The sequence below is a fragment of the Diabrotica undecimpunctata genome, chromosome 3, assembly GCF_040954645.1.
Source record: "Diabrotica undecimpunctata isolate CICGRU chromosome 3, icDiaUnde3, whole genome shotgun sequence".
In the NCBI taxonomy this organism is placed as follows: domain Eukaryota; kingdom Metazoa; phylum Arthropoda; class Insecta; order Coleoptera; family Chrysomelidae; genus Diabrotica; species Diabrotica undecimpunctata.
In genome coordinates this window covers 41,164,954-41,177,170 of record NC_092805.1, presented here as the reverse complement: position 1 = coordinate 41,177,170, position 12,217 = coordinate 41,164,954, and the positions used below count along the sequence as shown (strand labels likewise).

At 35.3% G+C, this 12,217-nt stretch overlaps 1 protein-coding gene across 1 annotated transcript in view; it reads right to left on the bottom strand.

Annotated features, from left to right (window-relative positions):
* Nop17l (PIH1 domain-containing protein Nop17-like) overlaps positions 1 to 6,617 on the bottom strand; it is a 32,449-nt gene extending 25,832 nt beyond the window's left edge. The window contains exon 1 of the mRNA XM_072525781.1: positions 5,864 to 6,617. Coding sequence (XP_072381882.1) covers positions 5,864 to 6,268 — 405 coding nt within the window. The 5' untranslated portion in view covers positions 6,269 to 6,617. The remainder of the gene's footprint in view (positions 1 to 5,863) is intronic.
* Between the last annotated feature and the right edge of the window lie 5,600 nt (positions 6,618 to 12,217).

The following is a 12,217-nucleotide window of genomic DNA, read 5'->3' as shown; positions in this document are numbered from 1 at the left end:
TTCACGTGCCATCTCCGCGACGGAGGTTGGCAATCATCATGGCTATTCTGATCTTAGATGCTGCTGCTCTGAATAGTTCAATTGATGTATATCCGTACCATTCCCTCAAGTTACGCAACCATGAGATTCTTCTTCTTCCTACACTTCTCTTGCCCTGGATTTTCCCTTGTATAATCAATTGAAGTAGGTTGTATCTCTCATTACGCATAACATCCCCCAGGTATTGCAGCTTTCGTGTCTTGATGGTTTCCAATCGAACTTCGGACAGCTTCAAAAGTTTAAACAAAAACGCGAAGAAAGAAATTAGGAACGATCATAGAAACTATACTAACAATCTAATAAAAGATATAATACAAGATAACTGCAATATGAAAGTACTGAAAGCAAAAAACTACCAGTAATAGACCACTTGCACAACGTAAGAACACTGATAGAAAAATGCACCGAGTATAATGTTTCAATTCATATGGCGTTCGTCGATTTCCATAAAGCATTCGATTCCATCGAATTATGGGCAGTGCTTGAATCTCTTGAATGCACGTATAGATTCAAGATACACTAACATAATTAAAAACATATATGAAAATGCCGCCATGCAGATAAAGCTGAACGAAAGCACAAAAACTAATCCCATAAGAAAATAGTTTGGGAGACAAGGAGACACCATCTCTCCTAAACTATTTACCCTTGCTCTAGAAGACCTTTTTAAGAAACTAGAATGGAACAACAAGGGTATCAACGTAGACGGATCATACTTAAACCACTTGAGATTCGCAGATGACATAGTTTTAATAGCAGATAATATCCAGTAACTAAATGATATGTTACAATTGAATGCAGTTTCAGGAGCGGTAGGCTTAAAAATGAACTACAACAAAAATACTGAACCAAGACCAGACAAATATAACAATATAAAATCATACCACAGAAAATGTTGAACATTATGTAAGTATATCTAGGTTATGACATCCAACTGGGAAAACCAAATCAAGATGATGAAATTAAAAGAAGAACACAACTGGCATGGGGCGCTTTCGTCAAACTAGCATATATTATGTATCTTGAAAAACACCTCCATTCCTGTCAACTTAAAGAAAAAGGTAACACATGCATACTACCAGTTTGTACCTACGGCTTGGAAACAGTAGCCCTTACCAAAAATCTGCTAAAAAATTAGAAACAACGCAAAGAGCAATGGAACGAATCATGCTTGGAATATCACTGAGAGACAAGATTAGAAACACTAAGATGATAAGACGTAGAACGAAGATTACGGATATTGTGGAAGAAATTACAAAAATTAAATGGCGCTGGGCAGGTCACGTAGCCCGATATAATGACAACAGGTGGACACGGAGAATTCTAGAATGGAGACCAAGGACGACAACCAGAAGCATGGGAAGACCTCAAAAAAGATGGGAAGATGACATAAGAGCAGTGGCAGGCAAACAATGGATTAGATTGGCGCAAGATAGAGAAAGATGGAAGCAATTGGGAGAGACCTACATTCAGGAGTAGATAGAAAATGGTTGACAAAGAAGAAGAGAGAAGTGGGGTGTAAATTTCAAGCCGACAAGCGGTTTTTTTTATTCTGCTGTTGATCAGAAAATACGATAGGAACTAGAAGGAACAGGATTCAATATTTCGAGTAAAATGAGAAAGACAAATGTTTTGAACATATCGATTAAAATCAATTAAAAAAATTGATTTGCTAATTGTGGCACTTTATTTTTTTCAATAACTAGACTTTCTCTCTCTAGACTAGATCTCTCTCTTGTCGTTTCCCCATTACTGAGAATCGTGATTTCTTCCCATATTCCTAACAATTTTTCTCCATTGTCGATTACCTTCAGCTGCTCTGAGAGCTTCGCAGAATGACTTTCCACCTGAATTCTTAATTTGGTCGGACCATCTAGTTGGTAATCGTCCTCTTGATCTTCTCCCCGGAACGTTTCCAGAAACAATTAATCTCTCCAAACTATCGTCACCTCTGCGAACCACATGACCGAAAAATTGCAGAATACATTGCAGACATATTGTGGACAGCCTTTTTTTAATCTCGAGTTGTTTTAGAATGGAAACGTTTGTCCAATGAGCTGTCCAAGGTATGCTTCTCCAGCACTACATCTCAATGGCATCAATTTTTGGCGCTCGCGTCCGCGAAGGGTCAAAGTCTCTGCCCGGTATAGAAATATTGAGAAAACAAGGGCATTCACCAGTCTAATCTTGATATTTTGAGAGATAGATCTGTCTTTCCAAACTGTAGTTAGGCGACTCATCGCATTTTTTAGCATACCAATACGTCTCTGAACTTCTACTTCACAGTTACCATCGTTAATTATACTAGACCCGAGATAGACAAAACTGTCCACTATCTGCTATTCCTGTAACATGTTAGTCAGTTGAATAGCGTGGAATCTGTCGACCACCATTATTGTTGTCTTAGCTTTATTGATTTTCAGACCAACTTTATTGCTTTCATACTCAACTCAACTCAACTCTTCGCAGACTCATTTGCTGCAATAAGTGTAGTGTCATCAGCAAATCTTCTTCTTCTGGTTCCTATCCGTTTCGGATGTTGGAAATCATATTGGCAATCATGACCTTGCTCGCTGCGGCTCGAAACAGCTCCGTTGAGGTTTTCTTAAACCATGTTCTTAAATTCCGCAGCCATGATATTCTCCTTCTACCGGGTCCTCGCCTACCTTTGACTTTACCTTGCAATATAGACTGCAGCAGGGAGTAACGGTGCTGATTTCTCATAATGTGTCCCAGATATTGCAATTTTATGTGTTTGATCGTAAACACAATCTCTGGTTCCTTCTTCATTTTTTCTAGAACTTCCTTGTTCGTGATCCTTGCTGTCCATGATATTCTCAGCATTCTTCTATAAAGCCACATCTCAAATGATTCAAGTTTTTTAACAGTGGTGTCTGTAAGCGTCTCGTTGTCCCATACAACACAGAGAAAACATAGCATCTCAAATGTCTCATTTTTGTATCTAGGGATATGTTGTGCCTTTTGAAGATGGCGCTCATTTTGTTAGTTGCTTTGTAAGTAAATCTTAAATTGGAGATTTTCCTACCAGCCACAGTTACTCCATCTAAAACCATCCTCATGACATGTTCACCATAAATGTTGAATAAGTCAGGTGACATCACGCATCCTTGTCTAACACCTCTCTCGATCTTGAATTGGTTTGAGAACTTCTGATCTAGTCGTACTGTTGCTATATTGTACCAGTACAGTAAATGTCTTCTGGTAGTCAACAAAGCATATAATCATAGGTACTTGAAATTCTCGAGACTTTTCAATGAGTTGTCTCAGGTTCAGGATTTGTTCCCGGGTACCTTTATGCTTTACAAACTCCGCTTGTTCCTGATGTATTTGGTAATGTAGAAAGGTTTTCAATGTTTTTGATGATATGCAACAAAATTTTACTAGCATGTGTTATTAGTAACAGTGTGTGGTAATTTTCACATCTGGTGGTAGTTCCTTTTTTGTGTAACGGGATATAAATTAAGGCACACCAATCAGATGGCCATTTTCCTAAATTCCAAACAGCGACACAGATAGAATGGATGATATGTAATCCTTTGTTACCTAGTAACTGTAGTATTTCACCGGGTATTCAATGCCTGGGGATTTATTTCACTTTAGCGATTTAATTGCATCTTTGACTTCAGCGAGCAAGACAGTAGGTTCTCTAGGGTAGGCAGAGGGCCAATAATTTTCTGCTGGTACCTCGTTATTATTTCGTCAGTTGTTTTCAATATTTCATCAGTATCAGTCTTTAGATTACTTTCCTTATCTATTACAGACCACATTTGAGATTTAAATTCTCTGTAGATCTCTTGAGAGATGTAATCAGCTTTGTCTTTGCGGCACTGTTTTCTGATTCCAATAAACAAATGTTTTAAACAGTAAATTAAAACAAAATGTTAAAACGAAACAACCCTGAAAATTTCTGATCCCATTTAAAATTATCTTCTACATAAATACAGCAATATTTAATGTTTGTCTTTTGAATTAATGGTAAACCATAGTTTACCATTGTAAACTATGGTCAGGTATGCTTTATTGTGAATAAGTTGCGGCAATTGTTTAAAATTCAAATTAATATTTTGAGATTCTCTGTGTTATTCTATGGATTTCTGTGTTTTCTACATCTATTACATACTTGTATTTTATATTGGCTATAATCCCATTCTTTGAGTACATACCGGTAGATATTTAAAGTTTAAACAGAAGCAGCTGTTGCATGTACTTTAAATGTATTAAAATGTTTCCAACAAAGCAATAATATGCATGTAAGAGCTTAATTGTTTTGTTTGCATGCTGTGCTCTTTGAATTAAACTTTAATAAAGTAATTATAAACAAATATTTATTCATGTGTCTAATCTAACTTAAATAGATGAAGGCAAAGTATACTTAAATAAATACAATAATAGACACGTCATTCTCTAGAATCAAACATAACAACATGATTGTTGAAGAAAATTTTATCTGCTGGCATAATCTGAATGAAGTTGGGCAAGGTATGGGTAGGGAGCAAGCATTGTATGTATATGAAATTAATTGCCAACATAATTTGGCATCAAAGTTGTTTATTCTACACAATCAATTAGATAATATATATTAATCCCAATGTTGATCCTAGAAAGGGAAAGGTAGAGTAAATATTTTAATGTGAGTATTGATGTCAATATTTATGTAATGAAATTTTTATTATGTTGGATTAATTGAGGTAAATCCAGAAAAAACTGTAGAAAGAGCAAAATGGTAGAATTCTCAGGCAGGATCAACTCTGTCTGCTCTGTCAAGCAGTGCTAAAGGCTGTGGAAGCAGCCAAAGTCAGCTCTAATCTGAAGAGAGCAGTGGCTGATCTCAACAATCAAAAATCAACGATAATATTTATAGTATACTACCAAAGAATATAACTGCTTAATTCTTTGATACTACTTAACTAAGTCTTTGATGAACTAGAAACCTAAGTAACTGAAAGAAAGCACTAAAAAAAATAAAAGTAAGTGTTAAGACAGACCCAAAAAGAAGTAAATTATTGTTGTAGATTTCAAAGGGGTCACTTGGCCTGGTAGAAAATTCCACACCACAGTGACCTCAAATCCAAAAGATTTTTTTAGATAGAATGACATTATAAAAGAAGAAAAATCAAAGTAAACAAAAAACAATAAAATATTCATCTAAAGAATAAATAAAATTACTCTTCAGTTATAAACTATACTATTTAAATTAGGGGAAAATAAAATCAGTCTAAATCATATGTAACCAATAAAATCCCCTAAGGTTTTGGATAGAAATGGATAGAGACAATGACACCATAATATGAAAAATAATAAATTTTAGAAATTAATAATAGAAAGTTAGTATCTATGTAATATTAAATTTTGTGTTTAGCACAAGGGAGCTCTTTGAATTAATTCCATTATTTTTGCTGTGCATAATTTATTGTGAGCAATTAGCAAACTTTATATACCTTACCTATCTTATATATTTTGGTTACTCATATGAATACAATAAGTACTCATATTTTTATTTATTGCATCAGTCATGATGGATTAATAATAATATCTAGAATATTCTGTACTTCCACAGGGTAATGGTTCAATATAAAGTCTTAAAAAATACTTAATGCTCTTAAAAAAATTAAAAATTTTCAAATAAAAGTATAGAGAAGGGCATATTAAACGTAATTTCCATTTAGTTGCTACTGTAGAAGAAATACATTTCCTTAAACAGTATGTAAAGAAAAGAAAATCATAGGATGTAATATTTACAGATATTGATTAATTTTTTTAGTTCCTAGCCTTAAATAAGAGAAAATAGCATAAAATTGTGTACCTGGCACTGTTGTCTTTTATTATCGATGTCTTCCCTTGGGGGCGATAAAGAATGAGGTAACGACCAAGTTAACCCTTTTTCTCCTTCCTTGACAGTTGGTGTAGATGATGGTTTGCCGACTAATTCGTTACTACAAATATTTATAAAACCTTTTTGATTGCCGTCGACACTAGTTTTAACAACGTAACACGGTTTAGGATGAATAAAAGTTATGTCGTTTCCTCGTTCTTTTTCGAGCTCTGTTATTTCCTTCTCGAATATGGCCTTATTTTTAGGATCTTTTATTTCCTCAACGTATTCCGCCAATAACTTTCGAAACTCTGGTTTCTTTATTGCTTCTCCTATACGTTCTACTTCGCTACGAGACAGATTCAACTCCTTTAATCGCTCAAAGGTATCTGCCATCGTATTTTTATATTATGCAATCCACTGATAAAAATATGATAAGACTAAAAACACGTAGTAGCGCAACAACCAAAATAAACAAACTGCGTCTGGAATTTTCCGTAGCTCACGTGGACTGTTATTACAGGAACCACGAAAATCAGCCGGTTTCTGTTGACAGTTCGTAATAATCGATAGTCTTTCTAGCGGTAAATTTAAATAGGGTTTGTCTTTACACTTACGAGATTAAACTAAAAAAAATTAAGTTAATTCACAATAACGGCGTAGAAACAACAGTTCTGAAATACAACGTAATATTATACTACGATTTTTACTGGCTGGGTTAACGACATTTCAGACAATAGCCTTGAGAGATAGAGATAACTAACCTAATTTTATATATAACTCTTGGCAACGATTTTAGGAAAACCAGATTAGCAAAGAAGTAAGACCAAGCTACTGATTGAAATACAAAATGTTAACTTTATATTATAAAAATAACTAATTTTATATTATCTAAGTTATGACGTTGGTTTACAAAACTAAAAAAACACAATTAGGTATATTAGATTAGGTAAGTATGGTAGCGTATATTTGAATCGAGAAAACATCGATACACAAATGTTTAAGCAAAAATTTATTTGGTTAAAGAAGAAAATAAAAACCAACATAATAGTTAAATACTGTATTTTATAATGTTCAATTTACATTTGGGTTAAAAGCTACTAAGTTATAAAAAACAGAACCAGTAACCGCAAAATCGAAACACAAAAGTGTTTCGATTTTGGTTTGGACGTGGCTAATAAACCGTTTGTATTAGTTTATATGGATCAAGAGAAAAAAATAACAATACGCAACCTCAAATAATTACAGTAAAAACTGGGGTACTAAAACAAGGATCAGATTTAATGCCCAATTTTATCAAAATCAGAAAGCAAAGAAGCCCTGAAGAAAATGAAAAATAATCGAACCACAGGTGAAGATCGAATAGTGTCAGAGGCATTAAAATTTGGAGGAGAACTATTATTTGAAAATATCTGCCTTTACAACGCTAATATTCCAACAGACTGGAACAACTCTACTATGATTCTATTGCATAAAGGAGGAGACAAAGCAGGTTTAGGCATATGCTTAGGTATATTGTAGCGTGTGTTTCACTAAAAAGATCCTGTTGAACTTTTGTTGTCACGCCTTATCTAGCACTCTTCCTCTCTGCGTAATCAGACATAAATTCATTAAAGCTTGGTCGCCGGTCATCTTTGATCTCATGTTGAAGGGTTCGTGCTCCTTCTGTTTCATTTGAGACAGCATATGATGCAAGACGATTTATGTGAACTACTTTTGGTTTACCTTTCGGCAACTTCTTAATTCGGTATATTACGTCATTTATTCCCTTTTTAATTTCATACGGACCTTCCCATTGTCTTTGCAGTTTAGGAGACAAGCCTCGACGACGTTGTGGACTATGAAGCCAAACAAAATTATCTACTTGATAGCTTTTATTCTTGCATCGAGAATCATATTGATTTTTCATTCTGTTACTGGCTAACTGGATGTGTTGTCGGGCAAGTTCATGAATGTTGTTCATTCTTAACTTCAGGCGGTCGACATATTTTTCGCTTGCAACATGGTCTCTAAAGTCGCGGGGCAAACGAACTTCACGACCTAACATCTGGCAGGTTGGAGTCTGACCTGTAGTTCATTCATTCACGGCCGAGCGGTAGGCCATTAGGAATAAATGAATATGCTGGTCCCAATCTCTTTGATGTTCTGATACAACTTTGGACAGGTGTTTACCCATCGTTCGGTTCATCTTCTCGACCATTCCATCTGATTTAGGATGTAGGGGTGACGTTCTGGTCTTATTGACCGTATTGATGATCAATCAATTTACAAACGTTTTGGAAAAGAGTTGACTCGAAGTTTCGCCCTTGGTCGGAGTGGATCTGCAAGGGAACACCAAATCGGCTTAAGAATTCTTTAACAGAAAAAGGAAGAATTTTGGAGGGAACTTAATTGCGAGATGCTCGAGATTCCTGTAGACGAAAAGTGTTTCATTGGAGATGATTTAAATGGACCTATTGGTACAGAAAGACCGGGACTAGAAAGAGTTTATGGAGGTTGGGGATGGAAATAAGAAATGAGATTGACTTTGCAGTAGAATGGGATTTAGCTGTCAACCAGTATGTTGCCTATAGTAGCGGGGAAAGGCAAAGTCAGATAGACTTTATGCTGGGTAGAAAAAGTCAGCTAGGCTACGAACTGTAAAGTGATAAAGTGTAAGTGTGTAGCTAGTCAACACCAACCGGTGATACTGGATACGGAGATAAAGGTGAGGCGGAAGGAAAGCAAGTAAGACAATAGAAAGTAAAATGGTGGAAGTTAAAGGATAAGAATTTGGCTAGAGTCTTTAAGAGTAGAGTGCTGGAAGACCTTGAGGAAAAGATAAGGTAAATGACTGGTGAGAAGCGAGTGCATTGTGGGACATGAAGTACTAGGAAAACATCTGGTAAAGGGCTTCCTACAGACAAAAAAAGTTGGTGGTGGAACGATGAAGTGCAACAGCAGGTTAAAGAGAAGGAAGAGGCTAGGGAGAGGTATGAGAGGTCTAAAAGAAAGGAAGATAAGAATATATACAAGGTAGCAAAGTGCACTGTAGCTACTGCTAAGGAAATACCGTCTACACAGCTGTATGAAGAGTTGTAAGTAGCCAAGTGAATCAAAAGTTTATACAGCATTGCTAAAACAAAGGAAAAGTCATCAAAGGACTTAACTTATGTGCGGCAGATTAAGAGTGCGGATGGAAGACTATAACCGATGTTGAAATAAAGCAAAGATGGTATGAGTACTTTAGAAAGTTACTAAATAAATAACACCAAAGGAGAGACAAAGGATACGGGATCCCAAATGAGAATGTAATACCAGGGATATCGAGAGATGAAGTTGTCGACACGTTAAATAGGATAAAGAATGGTAAGGCAGTGGGACCTGATGGAGATTTGGAAGGCTCTAGAATAGGAAGGGGTTAATATTATTCACTGAGTCCTTACCTGCAAACCTGAAAACGGCACCCAAACTTTTCATTACTTAAACCCGAACCAACATCTGCTGTAAGGGCTGAAGCTTGAAGCTAAAGTTTCATGGCGCCTTTAGCACGATATTGCGATATGGCATTAGAAAAGTTTCTTGATAACAACCCAGGCAGAGTTGCAATGGCTTTCCAAATCTGTAAAATTTTTGGTGAGGCTTTCTTATAAGCTGTAACACCTTTGACTGCTAAACGCTTTTAAAAAATGTGGAATAATTCCTTATGATCCCAATATATTTACAGACCTAGATTTTGCGCCATCTGCTACGACTGAAAAGATTTGGAGAATAATAGTCTACCGCTGCCAAGTCAAGATGAGGCAATTGCTTCAACTTCAACTGCAGAACCTCAGCCAAGTTAAGATGAGGCAATTGCTTCAACTTCAAGTGTAAAGATTCATACCGGTAACGATTTTCACTTGACAGTTTCTCCTGAAGTCAATATAGCAACAACTTCATTTGGAGCAAACAGCCCTAAAGACATTCGTCCTCTGCCAAAGAGAAATAAATTAATGGAACCAAAGAAGAAAACTAAAAAGACATCTAGTCCATATAAGCTAGAATTAGAACTTAAAATAAACACGAAAGAGGCAAAAGAAATAATGAAAAAGGAAAAAGCCAAGAAAAAAATAAATGATGATAAACACGAAAATAGCGAAAGAAGTAAAAAAAAAATTAAAGTTTGTCCTTCCAAAGATGGTAAAGGAAAGAAAAAAAATAAATGTAACCACGATGTACATGATAAAAGCAATGATGAAGATGCTGAATGTTTCTACTGTAACCAGTAGTTTTCCTCATCGGCCGATGAAGAAGGATGAGTACGTTGCTCGGTCTGTCTGAAATGGGCTCATGAAGCATGTGCCGGAAGATATTCAGAAGATGATGAAGCATTTCAGTGTGAATTTTGTATTTCTGAATAAATATAATATGTATCTATTTTTACTAATGTTCTCTTAACAGTTTTCTAAGTTTTTTTTAATAGCAAATTACTTTTTTCTTGATTTTATTTGTAAAACATAGCCATTAGGTGATGAAATAGTTTGATTTTCCTCAGTAGTTCGCATTGCCCCACCCTATTGTTCAATGTGAACTTTTGACATACAGTCAGTTGTCATTTTTTGCTGCAAATACGTTAAATGAATCCAGTTTCAATTGCAGCTAAATAACCGTTCTTAATAAATTAACCCTGCTTAGTGTGCGTAGATAAATTAGCACGAGAAGTGTGCCGGGGTATGTCATACCCCAAACTAAACTAACGCAGGAAGTTAATATTTTTAAAATGTAATACTTATTTATATTTCAAATAAATTTAATATTGTACTGTAAAAGTTTTATATTTAAATGTTAAACATCATTTATCCAACATTTTGCAATTATGCTAGTCAAAAAACACGAGTGAACAATAATACATTCAGATAGGTATGAAACTTTTTATTGATCATACAACTGTAAATAAACTAATAGCTTAAGATTCTACAAATTAAAGAAAATAATGTTTGCCAAAATAAATTGAAAACTGAAAAAGTTACGACTCCTCAAAATTGTCACAATTTGAACATGTCATTATTGCCCGTTCCAAACAAATTGGAGTATCACATCGCATGGATATGTAAAAAGTCTTCCTATCTTTATTTTTTGGACAAACAGAACATCTACTGCTTGTCCTACGATGCTTAGGTCCCAATTGATATACCTCTGTTTGCTGATTAGCACGTAGTGGTCGACGAAAGGTAGGGTTTTGTCTTCGTTGGTTTCGAAACTCAGAAATCAGCTGCATATCCAGTTCTTTAAAAAGAATTCGTATTTTAAAATTAAAGTTTTTTGTATTTGTTTTATATATAACTCGAGCATTCACTCCAGCTGTATTCAAAAACGAAAAAAATAGTGTCAAAGTCCGACGACGATTAGTTCTTGATACGCTGTAATTAACAGATAACTCATCCAATGTGTCTACACCACCTTTGGTTGAATTGTAAAAGTCGATAATTTCAGGTAATATCTTTTGACCAGTTTCTTCAATTATAGTATCATCATGATGTAATGTAAAAAATAGGATTACATTTTTTGACTTTTTTGGCACATATGAGTCAGCCGTTATATCTTGTTTGAAGGCAAATTTTAAACTGCAAATTTCTCTTCCTCGTGTATTCAGAACTGCTGTTGGAAATTGTCTTTTATTCTTCCTATTTGTCTCAACTGATGTAAGATGATGAGTCTGAAGTAGATTGATCATGAGCGGATAACCAGTTATCGAAAGTAATATTACCTTTAGTACCAGAAACTGGCTCAATCAAACGTTCAACAATGTTTTGCGGATTGTTACTCTGTCGGAAAGGTCCTTCTGGCTGTGTGCCGATGTAAACTCCCATGTTTAGACAGTGGTAAGTTTTGGAATCCACTAGCGCAAATACTTTTAACCCGTACTTCGCTGGCTTATTCGGTATGTATTAAAGAAATGACACACGTCCCCTGAATGATCCCAGTTTTTTGTCCATTGTAAGATGTTGACTTGGTATATAATATATTTTACAGTTGCCAACGAATTGATTCAATAATCCTCTAATTGCTGCCAATTTGTCGATCTGTTTCCGTTCTACTCTATTTTGCACATTGTCGAATCGCAAACATTGCAACAAAATGGAATATCTTTGTTGTGACCTTGTTATTCGAATGAGAATAATACTGCTGAAAGAATAAGAATGAGAATAATACTGCTGCCAAAGATCTGAAATATCTTCTCGGTTTGACTTACAAAGTCCCGTCAAATAGAGCAGGCCTATAACAGCTTTAATTTCTTTTTTGTCGGTCTCTTTAACTAAATACCGATGTCGTGCATCGTACCTTGAGGGTTTTGTCGCCAATTTTACATTTGTGTAGTGAACA